The sequence below is a fragment of the Chinchilla lanigera genome, unplaced genomic scaffold (genome assembly GCF_000276665.1).
Source record: "Chinchilla lanigera isolate Chin_1 unplaced genomic scaffold, ChiLan1.0 scaffold00004, whole genome shotgun sequence".
Classification (NCBI taxonomy): Eukaryota; Metazoa; Chordata; class Mammalia; order Rodentia; family Chinchillidae; genus Chinchilla; species Chinchilla lanigera.
Genome location: NW_004955405.1, coordinates 11,890,257 through 11,906,508, shown reverse-complemented (window position 1 = coordinate 11,906,508; position 16,252 = coordinate 11,890,257). Strand labels below are relative to the sequence as shown.

The 16,252-nt window shown below is 41.0% G+C and overlaps 1 protein-coding gene across 4 annotated transcripts in view; it reads right to left on the bottom strand.

Moving 5' to 3' along the window:
- The window catches only part of Tph2 (tryptophan hydroxylase 2), a 103,562-nt gene that overhangs the window by 74,527 nt on the left and 12,783 nt on the right, over nt 1-16,252 (bottom strand). For all 4 annotated transcript variants that reach the window (XM_005374324.2, XM_013517642.1, XM_013517643.1 and 1 more), the window contains exons 3-6: nt 15,555-15,707; nt 12,773-12,956; nt 12,566-12,666; nt 7,821-7,888 (exon numbers count right to left, since the gene is read on the bottom strand). In XM_005374324.2, coding sequence (XP_005374381.1) covers nt 7,821-7,888; nt 12,566-12,666; nt 12,773-12,956; nt 15,555-15,707 — 506 coding nt within the window. The remainder of the gene's footprint in view (nt 1-7,820; nt 7,889-12,565; nt 12,667-12,772; nt 12,957-15,554; nt 15,708-16,252) is intronic.

Genomic DNA, 16,252 nt, shown 5'->3' with positions numbered 1-16,252 from the left:
TCAAGCTCCAAAGCTTATGCATTCACGTCCACGTTCTGCTGCAACATGGTACTCCTGCTTTCACGGGGATTAGTTCTGCAGATAATGCATTCACACTCACCATGAGAGCAGTTAAGGAGGCTCTTGAAATGGAACGGAACATAAGAAATGTATGTGGAGACAACTCCACCATGGTCTCCGAAGAACCCTGCCACTGAGTATTCCTGACCATGTACAGTGCCCTTCTACATTGTGTCAGGGTTGATCTGTGAAGCTGAAAGAATATAACAAGAGTGATTTGTGTCACTTTCAAGGCTGTTATAAAAAGCACTGTAGATTCTGTTTTGTTCTCTCTCTCTCTCTCTCTCTCTCTCTCTCTCTCTCTCGGGTCACTTGGTTTTGGGGAAGCAGCTGTAACATCTTCATGATGCTCAGGCTGCCCAGTGCAGAGGGCATGCCGCAAGAAACTATGCCTCCTAACCCAAGAGTGGCAGCACATACCTATAAACCCAGCACTCTGGGGGCTGAGGCAAGAGGACCACAAGTTTAAACCCAGCCTAGGCAATTTGGTGACTTAGCAAAACCCTGTCTCAAAATTTAAAAGAGGGGGTGGAGAACTGAGGATGTGGCTCAGTGCAAAGGCCCTGGGTTCAATCCCCATTATTATGAGAAAAGAAAAAAATATATCAATAAAGAGGGGAAAGACAGGTAGGAGAAAGAGGAAGGGAAGGAGAGGAACAACAATAACTACAGCAACAGGAGAAAGAGGAGTAAGAGCTGAGGCCTCCTGCTAACAGTCCTGTAAATAACCACATTCCAAGCAGATCCTTTAGCCCTTGTTCAACCTTCAGATGACTTCTAGCCTGGCCAACACTGCACCTTAACATCCCGAAACACCCAGCTAAGCTGCTTGCTAATTCCTCACACTCAGAAATTGTTTGAGATAATAAATGTTTGTTTTAAGCTGCTAATTTTGAGAGTAATAAAATAAGGAACTAATACAGTGTGAAAATCAGATAAATCAGGGGTTAAAGAAAGCCTTAGTAAGCTGGGTGTGGTGGTGCATGACTATAATCCCAGCACTCAGGAGGCTGAGGCAAGAGGATGGCCATGAGTTTGAGGCCAGTCTGAGCTACACAGTGAATTCAAGGCCAGCCTGACTGCTAGTGAGACTCTGTCTAAAAAAAAAAAAAGAAAGAAAGCCTTAGTCAGAAGAGTAGAGAAAGATGTCATGCAAGGAGTAATAAAAAAGGATAGATCAGTTGAAGCGACCAAAATCTGCTAACAATAGCAAAGACTTATAGAGCACTTCCTAAGTAGTGTTCTAAGTGCTGATACTGTGGAAGCGCATTACACCCTCAAGGTAATCCTATAAAGTAGCAGTAAGGTTATCCCCATTTCAGAGATTATAAAACTGAGGCACTGAAGTCTTAGTAGTTTGCCCTAGTCACTCAACTCATAAACAGTAAAGATGAGATTTACTTGGCACTATACCTTTCACTGCTGCCTCTTAATCCTTCCATGAGCTATCTTTCCAATGCAAAGAAAAATAGAAGGGAGGAAACCAAAGCCCTCCAGTCAGGGTACTGAGGAAACCCCATCTCTTTGGTCTAAATTCGTTGATGATTATTTTGATAAAGACAATAAAGTACATTGCAGAGAGCTGTCTCCATCTATTTCACTCACTCCTTAGAGTACTCTCATGACAGAAAAAGAGGAGATATTTTCATCTCCATTTTACAGAAGAGAAAACTGAAACTGGGAAATGTTAAGACACCATTTGCAGTCCTGAATTTGAAATCAAATGAGTTTTCTTGGCAAGTTAGGGAATTTTTCCAACCCCAGTCTAGGTCACAATTCAGACCTGTGGAAATTTTTTTGTTTACCTTACCTGTTGCCATTTGCATTTCCCAACTTTCATTTCAGCTTCCTGGCATAGAAAAGTAATAATAAATCAAAGAGGAAGCAGCCCCATGGGAAAAACATGAGTTCATGCGCCGCCTTAATTTCAACCAGGAGAAAACACATTCATAACAAAACATAATCACAGTAATATTCAAAATCAATTTAAGCAAACAAGAGTGGCATAATTAAAGTCAAAGCTCGAGGCCTCTTTCTAAGAGAACAAAATGGATTGAAATAACTATCACCACCCCCACTAAAAATATAATTAAATTAAATATGCATGTGCATGTTGAAGAATAATCATTGCTCTAGCCCTGAAAGAAAAATTTGTTTCCAGTCAATTGAAAAAAAAAAGTACTACTAATCCCCACCCCCAACAATTTAGCGATTGTGAAACCCACAGAAATGCAATCGAGGTTAAAATACGAAGGTGCCAATGAGAAGAGTCCGGATGGTGTCAAACAAACCTACCGGCTACAGCACAGTCATAATTTCTCTGCCTCCACATGCTATCTGCCCCCCATGCATTTCAATTCCCTCTGAACTGCAAGTCTATAGCACCTCACATTATCTAATCATGGGGTGCCCCCTCCCTCCCCCGTTTATACCAGGATTTCTTTTATTTGAGTTGAGGAGGACGGGAGTGATCCGCACGTTAAGCATTCTCTCAGGGACGAGTTTAGACACAGTGCCCTCCATCCAAGGTGTTCATTCTCAGGTCCGCTATGAAGAATAATGCTTGCACTAATGAACGTGTCCTCTGTCATTATCGGTGAGGCAATTAGGCTGTCCTGATGCAGGCCCGCAGGCGGCCCCGCCTCCAGGTAATCAATCCAGCTCTCTGCCGCGCTGTCAATCACACCCTCGCCTGAGTGGCCGCTATTGACTGCGCTCAGCGTGCTCCCCTTTCCTGCTCCCTCGCCTCTTTTGGGTTCACGGTAACGCAGACTTGCAGCCTGCTGTTTTTTCATCATAAAGTGGAATTTCTTCATTTTTCTCTGCTTGTGTTGACTCTCTCCCCCTGGTTTATCCTTTCAAGACTATCATAGAAAAATACAGTATTCAACACAAATCCTCCAGAGGGCTTCTTGGCTGTAGTTTCAATATGTATTATTCTGTATTTCATTTTTCCTCCTTCTCTTTACCTTTAGACACCTCAAACTACATCCTGACCATCTCTGCTACAACCTCAAAACATCTGTACTTTGTTTTTTACTATGTTTCTGGCCATGTATTTATGACTTCTCCTCAGTATTGGGAAAGGCTGAACTAATCATCAACAGCAAACTGAATTGTTCTACCCATGTCAGAATGGTCTCTTATATTATATTATCTTTATCGCATACTGACAAGTTATCATTGTGTATATTTATGGGATACAAAATGATGCTAGGATATGTGCATATAATGCAGACTGATCGGATAGAGCTTATTCATTGCCTCAAATATTTTCACCTATTTCCTCTTATGACTGAAACATTATACTACCTGAGACCAACATTTCCCCATTCTCCCAGACACCAGAATGCTCCTAGCTTTACTACCAATCTACATTGGCAGGGATTTCTGAAGATTACCCCAATCTGAAATAATCTGTACCTTGGTCCAGTGCTTTCAAGATTTGGTTTGAAAAATACAGTCCAAGTATATTTAATGTAGTTTGTTTTAAGTAGTTGTGGTATGCAGAAAGTCCTCAACACTAGAAAATACCTATTCCAATTAGAAAGTATACATTTATTCTCTGTAAATGAGAAAGAGACCTTGCTTGCTGCATGGCAAGGGAGACCCTGGCCCGTTTGGAATTTGTTAGTAGCTGTGCCCACCCCCCACTAATGTAGCAGGTGCAGGAACTAGAAAGTGAGCTGGCAAGCACCTACATGTACACACACACACACACACACACACACACGGGTGTGCATGCACACACACGCAAACATACACAGGTGCATGCCTAGCCCTTTTCCATCTTCAGAATGATAATGCAGAGGAACGTCAGCCAGGACAGCCGGAGGCTTATCAAGGAAAGAATGTTTGCAGAAGGATCTGCTTTCAAAAGTCCTGGGTTTGTATTTTCCTGGTTCATCTACTCCTGAAGGTCACCTTCCTCAGGGAATACCCCAGGGGACTGGAAATTTGTCATCAGTATTTTGTCTGCTTCTCATATATGCACAAAAATGAGAATATGACTGATTACTATTAATTTTTTCATGAAGAGAGATGTTGGTAAGAATGAAAAGCATCAGGTTACCCAACAATATCTTCAGGGAAACCAAATAATTTCTTCACAAGTGTTGCTTTTAGGGATGCTTGAGCTACATTATTTGGTAAGAAGGCAGCACAGACAATAGTCTTAACACAGCTAAAGAAGAAAATTAGCGAGGCATTGTTGTGGATGCATATAACACCAGCTACTCAGGAGGCTGAGGCAGGAGTAGATAACAAGATCAAATCCAGCCTGGACAACTTTGTAAAAACTCTCAAAATAAAAAAGTGCTAAGATGCAGCTCAGCTCTCCCTGGTTTGATTCCCAGTACCACAGAAAGCAGAAGGAGAAAGAGAAAAAGACAGAGATAGAGGAGAAGAGGGTAAGAGTAGGAGAAAGAGAGGAAGGAAAAAAGGAGGAGGAAGAGGAAGAAAAAGGAGAATACAACTGGAATTTCAACTGAAAATGGGCAGCAAACCATGGAAAAGGTGGTAGGGAGACATAATACTAACTGACAGGCAGGGTGCTGTGTACAGCACACAGAGTCTCTTTTTAAGTCATTGCAACCCTGTGAGATAGGTCAGATCATCAGGCATACGTCACAGATGAAGAAGCTGAGGCACGGCGAACTTGATATTTTAGCCAGGAAGCAGCAGAGCTAGCCCTCGCACCCGGAGTGTCTTACGCTGGTGCCCCAGATTTTTAGCACTTTGTCAACATGCTTAGTCAGTCTGAGCTCAGCACTGTCCAACAAGCAGGTTATAATACCCCCGATACGAGGCTCTTAAACGTCTCATGTTTGTGCGCCTACCAGACAGCTCTCCCATATATTTTGGCCTCCTCTGCTATCATGAAAACAGGGAGGATTTTGTGAGTTCTATGAGACTTGTGTCTGTAAAGTGATGAACTGTCAGTGTCCTCCCTCCCTCAGTCTCCTGAACATTCAATCACAAGAGCCATCCTCCTCGGACCTGAGCACTCCCCGAACTCCCAAACTGGCACAGATCCTAGGATGCCTCAGTTCCACACAGCCCTGCTCTGTGCAGCCTTTCCCTGTCCCAACCTCTGACTTCTACTATTTCCCCATAGAAGCTATAGCTTAATCTCACTCCTTAGCTATGGAAAGGTAGCAAAGGCAAACGCTTCTTAACACTTGGACAGCCTCCCCCTTCCTCGTTTTGAGGGCATGCTGCTCTTTCCTCCCTTTCCACATACATGTGTTCCTTTAAAAGCAAATGACTTCGCATTATCGATGTTCCTTGAAACCACAGACTCACATAAGGCCTAAGCAAAACATGTGGCATATGTTTAAATACAGAAATTATTACAGTACAAGATGCACTGTCATTAATTCCTCTCAAAGCACCCAATCTTATCCCATCATTCTTGTCACTTTCTGAAGCAGTTCTGAAAGTGCTCTTCTGTGATGTGCCCTTTTATGAGGTGTGATCAAACACACAGGGAACGTTGCTGCCGAACGCCATCCAGTGCAAAGGCAGGCACATAAAAATATTATGGTGTGTCCTCATCCACCTTGTTCTTGCACGGTGCAACTTCTAGTTCCTCCCAAAGTAAAAATGACCATGAAAGGTAGTTGTCTGGAACCAACTCGGGACACCAAGGCAACTACAGCATTGCAACTAGAGACACTCAGGAAACAAGACTCCCAGAGCTGCTTCAGACAGTGGGAGAACAATGGAAGAAGTGGCTCAAAGTGAAGGGGAGCATTTTGAGGGGGATTATAGGCCATGTGTCTTTTACTACAGTTTTTTTAGTTTAAATATCCACCATATTTTTTGATCATACTACTACATATGTGTTACCACTATATCAGCTTGTCTTTGTCCAGTTTTTGGAGTCTATTGAGAAGAAACAAGAAATAAGGATAGCTGTGCTATCCTTTAGTCATTATGCAAACAAAATCTTATGTCAAAAATCATATATATATATAGGTATATATAGATATACAATAATAGCTTGGTTCACAGGTGCTTCTGCTCACAAGCAATTCAATTCTCAAATGAAAGAATTCAACAAAATTTTGTTTCCACTCACAAACTCCACATCAGGTCACAAACACAGCAGTGGCCACCTTCCCCAAACAAATACAAACACAGCCATCTTCCCCACAATTGTAAATAAAATTAATAAAAATATTTTATTTTTATTTTTTTATTAATAATATAATAAATTAAGTTCATGAACTGAGGTACCAATAGATATACAGAGACATAGATATATAGAGATACTGATATAATCTACTATAAAATACATATTTACCTATGTTACCCAAGGGAGAAGGCGCTGCCCAGCACTGAGCCTCTACCATGTCTTGCCTGGTCTTTCCCCAGAGGACTGCCCCGCCCGCCCCCGCCCCCTCTAAGGACCCACCCAGGCAGGATGACTGGACTCCACAGGGAGAGCTTGTGAACCAGAGGGAGCCAATCTTAAGGCTCACAGCCGCTTACCAGGGTCTGACATGAAAAGTAAGCCCCACACACCGGGGTCTTCTCTTGGCAATTTGACTAAGAAATTCTCAGGAAAGGGACGAGTGAGTAATGGTGCTGAGGGCAAAGAGGGACAAGAGACTGGTTTGGGCCAGAGCCAGCCTCATGCACACTGACACAGTGAGGAGCAGGAAGTCACCACTGAGAGGGAAGACACTGCTGGAAACAGAGTAGAGACACAGGGGCAAGCACGTGGTGAGTAGACCTGGTCTTCAGGAAGACCGTTTTTATGAGCATGATGGAGAGAGGGTAAAGGATGCCTAGTGGTGAAAGGTAGGGAGACAACCTAACTACCAAGGGAAGGCAGGAATGAGCAAGCGCTTGTCTCCCACCAAAAAAAAAAAAGCCAATACCGATACCTCCATAATAACACACTGATCTAAACTCCCACCAGTAAGACTTGCCTTGCGCGACAGTCCACCTTCTCACCTACCGCATCTACAGAAGGGTGGAATCTTTCCTCTACCACGCACAGGTTCATACCATGCTCTGAGGACTAGCTTCATGTAGCTGATCACATACCAGAAGAGGGAAAGAGATGACTCTAGCGTGAGAGAGAGTGAGATAAACAGGAACCTAACACCCACTCCATTTGTCTGGACACAGCCTGCAGCCAACACATGACATCATTCACAGGCACAGACTCATTCTGTCACTGCTGCTTCTTATCCCGAACCATGGACAGTCCTCGCCCCAGAAAGTGAGGTTCTTCACTTTCATCCCAACCCTGATCTTGGGTTGAGTGTGAGACTTTCCATTTCCCCTCTCACAGGGAATTCCCCTTTCCGTGTGAAGCAAACACACCTGTTCTCCCCTGGGGCTGCTTAAATGACTCCTCCCCCCATTCAGGTGGAATCCTCCGCTCTCATGGCAGAAGCTGGACACCGAAAGGGGTTACTAGAAAGTCAATCAAGTCAGTGAAATGAAAGCACAGTCTCCCGACCTTGCCGAGTGCACGGAAATGACTTCATGCCTTAATGGAGCAGCGAACACAATGGTGTAAATGTAGCACTTGGCATGTGGCCCACAGGTCTCATTATTTTACAATTATACCCAGATGTCAAATATCAGCGCTGGCATTTAAAACCTACGGAGTTGGTGAGTGTTTAAAACAGCTCATGTCTGCCTTCTGCAAAAGTTTACACGAAGAGAAGACAGGTCCGTTTAACACAGCATGTGTTTTTCCTAACTAGTCGGTGACAAGAAAGAATTATACCAGTACTTACTATTTATAACTCATGGCCACATCCACAAAATACTTCCTCCTCTGTCGATAGACATTGTCCTTAAATCCCTTAAACAAAGAAGAGATTAAGTTATTCAACAAAGTGCCCAAAAATTAGCTGCAGAAGGCCTCAAAGAAAATCACTGTGGTGTTTACTGAGTGTTCAATTCAAATGTAAATCTTATCCTCAGATGACCGTCTTGATGACATAGGCAGAAGCAAACTGTGCTTACAGTAAAACCTCGTTCAGTGTGAGCTCTACTTCTTTGGGAAGTGTGGGAATCCAATGAGTTTACCTTTCACCAAGTAAGCAGAATAGCTTAGTTAAACAAATTGATATTTTGAACAGTATCTTTTGGGTTTCAAGTATCATTCACATGTAATTAACCCTAATCACAAGTCACACTTGTCCTCTTTATTAAAGCAAGTCTCTTCAATACGGTTATTCAGTAAGTCCACTTAATTCTAATTGTGCTGTGTAAAAAATTAATAAATATAACATTTACTAAAATCTGTTAGAATAATCATCAGATCCCCAAGTTAGTATGAGTTAGAGAGGTTTTGCTGTCATTTATGACTGCAGCCGTACAATCTAAGATCGATAAGGATCCACGCAAGGGCAACAGGTAGGTTCCATCTCATCCTGACTTAGTATAGTTCTAACACATCTCAGCCAACTTAGTTAAGATTTGTATCTAGCGTCATCTGTTGGGAAATTAAACACCATGCCTGTCATTTTTCAGCCTCTGAGAAGACTTCCTAGTTTACTCAACAATCTGTCCTCTTTCTAACAGACCTCCCATTTTCTTTTCCTCCATGCACTTCCAATCAATTCTTTCCAGGGTTGTGGCTGCCGCTGTAGCTGCTGGACACTCAGAAGAAATGGTTTCCACTTAACTTCTTATCTCTACAATCCTCCAACCCCCAAGGATAACTGGGAAGCAGCGGCCTTTGATCATGGAGGCCAGGCAAGAGGACCAACCACAGGGACCACGGTATTTAAGGGTAAAGGAGCAAGCACGAGGCCCACAAAGGCCTTCGTGAGCTCGGCAGCAACACAGGCATTTCTGCATGGTAGACTGATGAAGAGGAGCCCCCAAAACACTAGACAATCACTCTGTTCTCTTATCTTGCTAACAGAAAACAGGCCTGAGAGACCAGGAATCTTCACAAGGCTGCCTGCTACACAGAAATAAAGAATGACCTTCCTTTCAGAATAACATGAGAGTTACTAATGAAGGGAAGAGGGATCACCTAACACCCAGTAGAAATGAAGTCTCGTCTGCTCAGAAACTAGCACTTTCTGTCTTGTGCTGTGGATTAGGAGTTTTTAACTGGAGTTGATAGACAGGCTTGTGAAGTTCTAAAATGGCTACAAACAAAATTTTGTGACCATAGTTACCACATTCACTAATGGGTCTGTGATCTAAAAACGTCCTGCTGTGGAGGGTAGATATGGTCAGGGAGAAAATACATGTCAACACTCACTAGTAAAACCAGGTTACCTGGGGGTAGGAAAATTGAAGAACTCCAAGCATGTTTATTATTCAAAAACAAAGTAGGCCATGACAAAAGAGAAAGAATCCTGTGAAAAGCACAGCATCTGTTCCCTGATTCCTGCCAGACTGGACACCATGGTAACAGCATCATAATCTGCTGGGCTTCCAGAAGAATCTCAACTGTTTCTCCTCAGCAAACACCTGCACCTTTTCCAGGGACACAAGAGAGAGATTTACTCATCATGCCTCATTAGCCTGGAGTGGCGGTGATTACGCAAATATTGTGGGCGATCCAGAGCTTCCTGGACTGAACCACAGAATGTCAAACTAAGAGATGCCGGCTGCACTAGCAATTATAGACACAGCATAAGTTGGCCATTCATTCTGAACAGAAGCCAGGGGTAGGGTTACCAGACAAAATATAGAATATCCAGCTAAATTTTTAATTTCAGATAAACAACAAATTTTTCCAAATTAACTGGGCATCCTATATATTTATTCACACAGTCTGGCTACCCCATACCCTGAGAGTACCTGCTGCATAAACCCACCCTCTCTCCCTCAACTTACACCAAAGGTAGGGAAGATCCAGCCTGAGCCTACAAGTGCCCAGCTCAATTTATGCTGACACTGAAGTAGCCATCCCAAATAGCTCAACCCTGGTGGGACACTGGAATCATCTGGGGAGATTTAAATACTACTCCAAACCTGGCCATGTTCCCAGAGATTCTGATTTTAGCTCTCTGGGATGAGGTGCTGGCATCAGTGTTTTGTTTAATTAATGCCCCACATATGATGTGAATGGGAAGCTAAAGCTGGGCCTCACTAAGCTAGGACATTAGTTCTCACACTTAGAGCTCATCAGAACCTCCTGCCAATCCTTAGACAGGAAGATTCCTGGGTCTGTTTCTGAAAGTTCTGATTCAGTAGGCTTCACATGAACCTCAAGATGTTACATTTTTAACAAGTACCTTAGGAATAGACCTTTAATCACACTTTGAAAGACTTAGTCTCATTCTGGCTGATCCCCCTTCTCTCCAGTAGAGGTGTCCACCAAGAGCTCACTAGAAATACAGAAGCGGAAGACCTATAGAATCACTATCTACATTTTTAAAAGGTCTCCCAGGAGACTTGTTTTCCATTACAGTTTCATAGGTCCTGAGCTAGACATTTAACCGTTTCTAAGGAACCACAGCAGCATGACTTATATACCAAGCCTTTTCCGAACTACCCTATTGCAAGGATCCCTCTGTCCATCTCAGAACTGAGATTGTTCTTAGTCATAAAAAGTGCTTAGACAACATTTTTCTTCTTCATCAAATTAGAACTTACAAAACACCAACTTATCAATATCAAATTTCATATAATGAGCATTTGGCATGCTTACAAAAGAAATATGGGTAAAAAATGACAAGAGAGGTACAGGATTGCTAAGTACCTGCAGTTATTTCAAGTGGCTGCACAGAAAATAAGAGAAGATATCATAAAGTGGGTGTAATTAAGAATAATGGAATAAAATTAAGCACAGGAAAATTTACTCAGTGTTAGAACAAATTTTTTCAGAGCAAGGTCGGTGGTTTCTGTGGTTTTTCCATTCAGATAGCTGAACTTCTTTCTGTAGGTTGAGTAATTTTCAAACTAGACTAAAGGGAGCATTTGGAAATAGGTTATCGAAAAATCCTTTACTGTCCAAACGTTGATCTGGATGATTTAATACAACATTTTCATTACTGGAATTAAGCATTTACTCTTGCCAAAATGCCTTCCAGTTGTTTTATTAACTAGGCTTTTCAAACACCCCTTTGAGGTCAATAAGAATTTTATTTCCCCCTTTTTTACATAAAGAATGAGGTAGAGAAGTAGAGGGACTAGCCCAAGGTCATTCTGCAAGTTAACAGCTGGTGTCTCTGCAGCCCTAGTCCTGATAATCTCTTAAATCAGGCCCCTTTGCTAAATCTGACTTCTCTGGAATTGAGAGGAGAAGATAACAAAAAAAGATTATTAACGCCATTTTTGAATGTTTTTCTGAGGTTCAGGAGACTTACATGCTAATTACTATGAAATAGTCTGAAGTCATACGCCATGATAGCAAATAAAACACACTGGTTCTTGTATGAATTCAGCTTTTTAAAAATAATGCAACTGAATTAGGTCTGCTTGATCATTTATGTGAATTTCAGTTCGAATTGGTTTGAATTGGTGTATTATACAAAATGACTAGTGGCTCAAAATTTCTCTAGTGTTGAAGTTCTCATATTTTCCCTTAAAAGAGCGGTTCTCCATCTTCAGTGTGGACTGGGTAATACAAGTGTCTAGGTGAGGCTGCTGCTGCACAATCTGCACTCACACTGTGACAGCCACCATGTAAGAGTCACACTGTCAGATTCCCTGACTTAATTAGTATAAACATCTATAACCTGCTACCCTCCCCACACAAAGCCTTCCTATGAGAATGATTATCTGCTTGGATCTCCTTCTGTTATCTATTTTCAGGCAACAGCAACTGGGGGAGGAAGATACTGCTTATAACGAATGGGTGCATTGTCTACCTCTCCCAGACTATTAACTGTACTTCATTCTGATCACAAAGAAGCTCCAGGTCTCTTGTGTTAAATAAAAACTGATGTAAAGAGGGGAAAGGGGAAATAATAGGAAATGCTTAAAAGAGTACCATATTTCTTTAAAGATGGTCATTTTTATTGGAGCAGAGGAAGAATGGTGGGAGGTATATTCAGGGTAGATGTGGGGAGAGATACATCTTCCATCACAGCCTTATTTTAAAACCTTCTGCCTTTCCATTGAGACTAAAGTCAACTACATTACTCTACTCCTAAGTACCTCCAGTCAAGGAAAATGGCAAGAAAAATTTTATTCTCTCACTGAGCCCCGTCATACCCCATCTTCTCTAGTATCCCAAAGGTATGATCAATTGCAGTTAATCATTTTTCCAAGGGTCACCATCTACAAATATATTTCAATCTGTCTAATCCACAGAAATAATCTTCAGGGTGCAGAATCTCTTCCTCTCTCCGACCCTTTTAAAAATAAATGTTATGGGGAAATGCCATCTTTCTAACCTGCTTCTAGCCAATGCGTGTGTACAGGGAAGCTTTATCATCACAAAGTCTGCTCTCGGTTATGAAGGATACATAATAAACCGCTCTGCAGTAATGCATTACAGCTCACTGCCTGGCCCATGGGCAGAGCTGAGAAAGCACGTGTGAGATGGATCTTGCTAGATACTTACTGGGTGGTCAGCATCAAGCTCAGTGCCATACATGAGAACCCTGTGAGAGCATTTGTCCAACTCAGAGATCTTCCGGGGGAACCAAGGCACATCCTCTAGCTCTGTTAAGACAGTGCAAGTTCAAAAAATATTAGCTCACAGATTGTGTTTTGCCCTTCACAACATTTGTGAGACTGCAAAAATCACCCAAGTAAAACTCGCCCTTGCCTTCTTCCTCTGTCCAAATGCTCTCCGGTGGATTCAGCGTTACAATGGTGGTTTGAAATTTCAGTAGTTGAATGAGCTCATGAAATTCTGTTTTACCACACTCACAGTCCACGAAGATTTCAACCTCAGAACTCCTTCGCCGGGATCTCCTGGATTCAATATGAACCATGTTGACATGTTTTTCCTGTGGAAACATTAAGTAGCACCTCTAACTCACACTCAGGTTGCAATAAAAGAAATGTTTGTTTGTTTGTTTGTTTGATTGATTCATAAGCAACAAAGTGTCAAGTACCCACAAAAGAGATAAAAGACAATCTTCTTGTTCTTTGATGGACTAATATGTAAAAATGTTTCCAACTACTGCCTCCATAAGAAATCTGAATTGTTATGCCTCTGTAAAGGTTGTCTTGTCTCATCAAAAAAAGGAGGGCATTTATAACAGATAAAGGGCTCCCATAAAATGTATCATAATTATATACATCAGCATTTCCCAAAGTGGCCCATATCCCCCTGGTGATACATGGTTATTCTGGGGGAAAAAAACCTGTAACTGTCTACTACCATATGTTATCATCTAATCCCAAGATTCGTATTTTATGTTTCTGAAAAACAACTCAAACTCAAACTCTCAACTTCATAGTGATGGAAAGCTTCTTTTTGAAATAAAGTTTTAAATTGAAGCAACTTTTAAAAAAATGAGTGACTGAAAGAAATGGCAAGCAGAAACTGGGAAAGTGATATGAAAATTCCTGAGTAGTTGAGAAATATTGGCCAAAGCATAACCCAAAACATAAGAAAAGGAAGAAAAGCAGTCAAGAAAGACTCTCGAAAGGCGAAAGGAAATCAAACAAGTAATTTACTTATGGCACAGTGAGAAGACAAAACAAAAGGTCAGACATAATAATATGCCCTAAGTCTGACCATTTAGTAATTATTCTTTTTCGGGAACCTCCAGGCTAGCTTTGTCCAAGAAAGTGTTGCTACAACTATCATCCTGTGATGAATTTCAGAGGTGAAAATCTCCTTGCAGTAAGCTGCTCAAGGGATAAAAGTAATTTAATGCCTAAAAAGTTTAAATTTCCCCAGTGACACAGTTGTCTTTGTCTTAAGTTAATTGCAGACCAAGTTGTCTCCGCCCCTAAGCAGACACCTTTCCATCACTCCAGATGGTACACTCCAAACACTAGCCCAAGTCCTGATGCAATCCCGGATGACCTCAGAATTTTCAGCACAGGAGCAGGATAAATACTTTTCAGCGCCTCAATAGAACCAAAACAAATAGCACCCTCTCCTAAAGAAACCAGTCACGTGACCAGGAAGCTAAATGTTCTATTTTTATTAACATTCATAATAATGCTACATTTTCTAAATTGACTGATAATAAAAGTAACATTAATATTAAGCTCAAAGGTGAAGTAATTTCATATACATTGTGTCACTTTGGACTTTAAATGACCGTTAGTTGAAGCGGTTTAGCTTACACTAGCTGTGGGCAGAGTGAAAACTTAGAGCTGTCAACTCCTTCTCTGGGGATTTCCCCACTGCACCCAGCTGTCTAATTGAATCAGCTTGCCTTTGGGCTCAATGTGGACACAGCCCTAGCTGACATAATTGTGTGTAAAATACTACCCCAGCTTTCCATTACCACTGGTTATGGTACCTAATCTTTTCCTCAAGGTCAAAAGGGAATACTCGCCATATCAGGCTAATTTCCCCTGTATGATCATCATAGAGGCATCATAATAATGCCTCATTTCCATACACTTCACAGTGCACTTTTGTTCATATGATTTCATCCCACAACCCAGTTAGGCAAGAATTATTATTGCTGTTTTACAAATGAAGAAATTAAACCTTGGAAGCTGCTAGTGACTGACAAAAACAGGAGAATACAGATTTGAGTTCCTGGATAGTAATTCTTACTATCTCTGGCCGCAGCATAGCAGCCCCAGGTGGCAGGCAGAGCTAGGCTTCTTACCTTAGAGCTCTCATCAACAGCCACTGCCCCCAAACACAATGCATTCAATAAGGGAGAGGGCACCCATAACAAGTGAAGGAGACATCAGGGGTACACTGACAAGAAGGCGATAGCTTTCCTGGCTTTTCTAGCCTTATCCCCTCCCAGGCTCTTTCCTGAGGGTTCAAACCACACATTTGAGTCTGAGAAGATGCCACTACATTTCTACAAGCTACAGGGAGAGCTAGCCTTACAATTCACATACAAGGAGAATTTCTTATCTTTACAAAAGACAGTAAAATCATGAAACAGTTAGGCTTAGCAGAATATCAAGTGCCTGTTTTTATACATCTTGCTTTATAAAGCAAGATGCTCTTATAAATGATTATAAGATGCTCTTATAAATGCTTTATAAAGCAAGATGCTCTTATAAATATGCTCTTATTACATGTGTACAATTCAAATTATAATAAATTAAATCAAAACTTCAGCTTCTTGACATTTAAAGATACCCTCTTTGGCTTCTTTTGTGTATGCATTTTCAACTGTACAGCTCACATTTTTTAATTATCAACTTTCTCACCTGGCAACAGTCTACAGAGTTCTTAATAGACTAACTCAGAATTAATAAATGATAGTTCATGCAAATATGCTTATTTCACTGTTTGGCAGACCCTCATTTTGTGAAGTCTTATGAAGTTTGCTTCCTTGAATCTTTCACCACATTATCCAGAAAATGGCTCAATAATATTTCATAACAGGTGACAGATTTATACTGAGGTACACAGTCATTTTTTAAGTTATGTGATGACATTTTCCATTCACCTGAAAGATCCTCAGTGCTTTTACCAATCCCCCAACTTCGTTTTTCAAGGAAAATATGACTGCTGTCTTGCCACTCTCGGTAGAGGTTTCACTTTTGCTGCTTCCCTTGTTGCCTTTCTTGTCCTCACTTTTGCTTGAGCTAGCTTTATTTAGCTTCAAGAAATCAAAAACACAAAAAAGTATTAGTTCATATTCCACAGTTTTCCATAATTAGATTTTTCTCTGTATATTTTATTCATAACTAGGAAGCTCCACCAATCATAAAAAATCAAAGTAAATTTCACAACATGATATTCACAACTTTCTGTTTTAAATGTTGGTCTAATCTATTCCACGACCCTATTTTCACTGCTCTAAAATAGAATCTAGGGGCTGGGAATATAGCTCAGTGGCATAAGCGCTTGCTTGGCAAGCGCAAGGTCATGAGTTCAATCCCCGGTACTGCAAAAAAAATAAAATAAAATAAAATAAAATAGAATCTAATGGCTGAAATAAAAGGGAAATCATATTTGCTTCACTTTAATGGCAACAAAATTCCAACCATCCTTAAGTATAAAGGATCCTATATGAATAATTCCTGTCCTTTTTCCTAGGTTTATTTTATAGCATGAAATTTGATCTTTTGGTCTAAATGAATCAATTATATGTAAAGTACATTTATTACTAAACATAACAAAATAAAATCAAACATTTTTAGC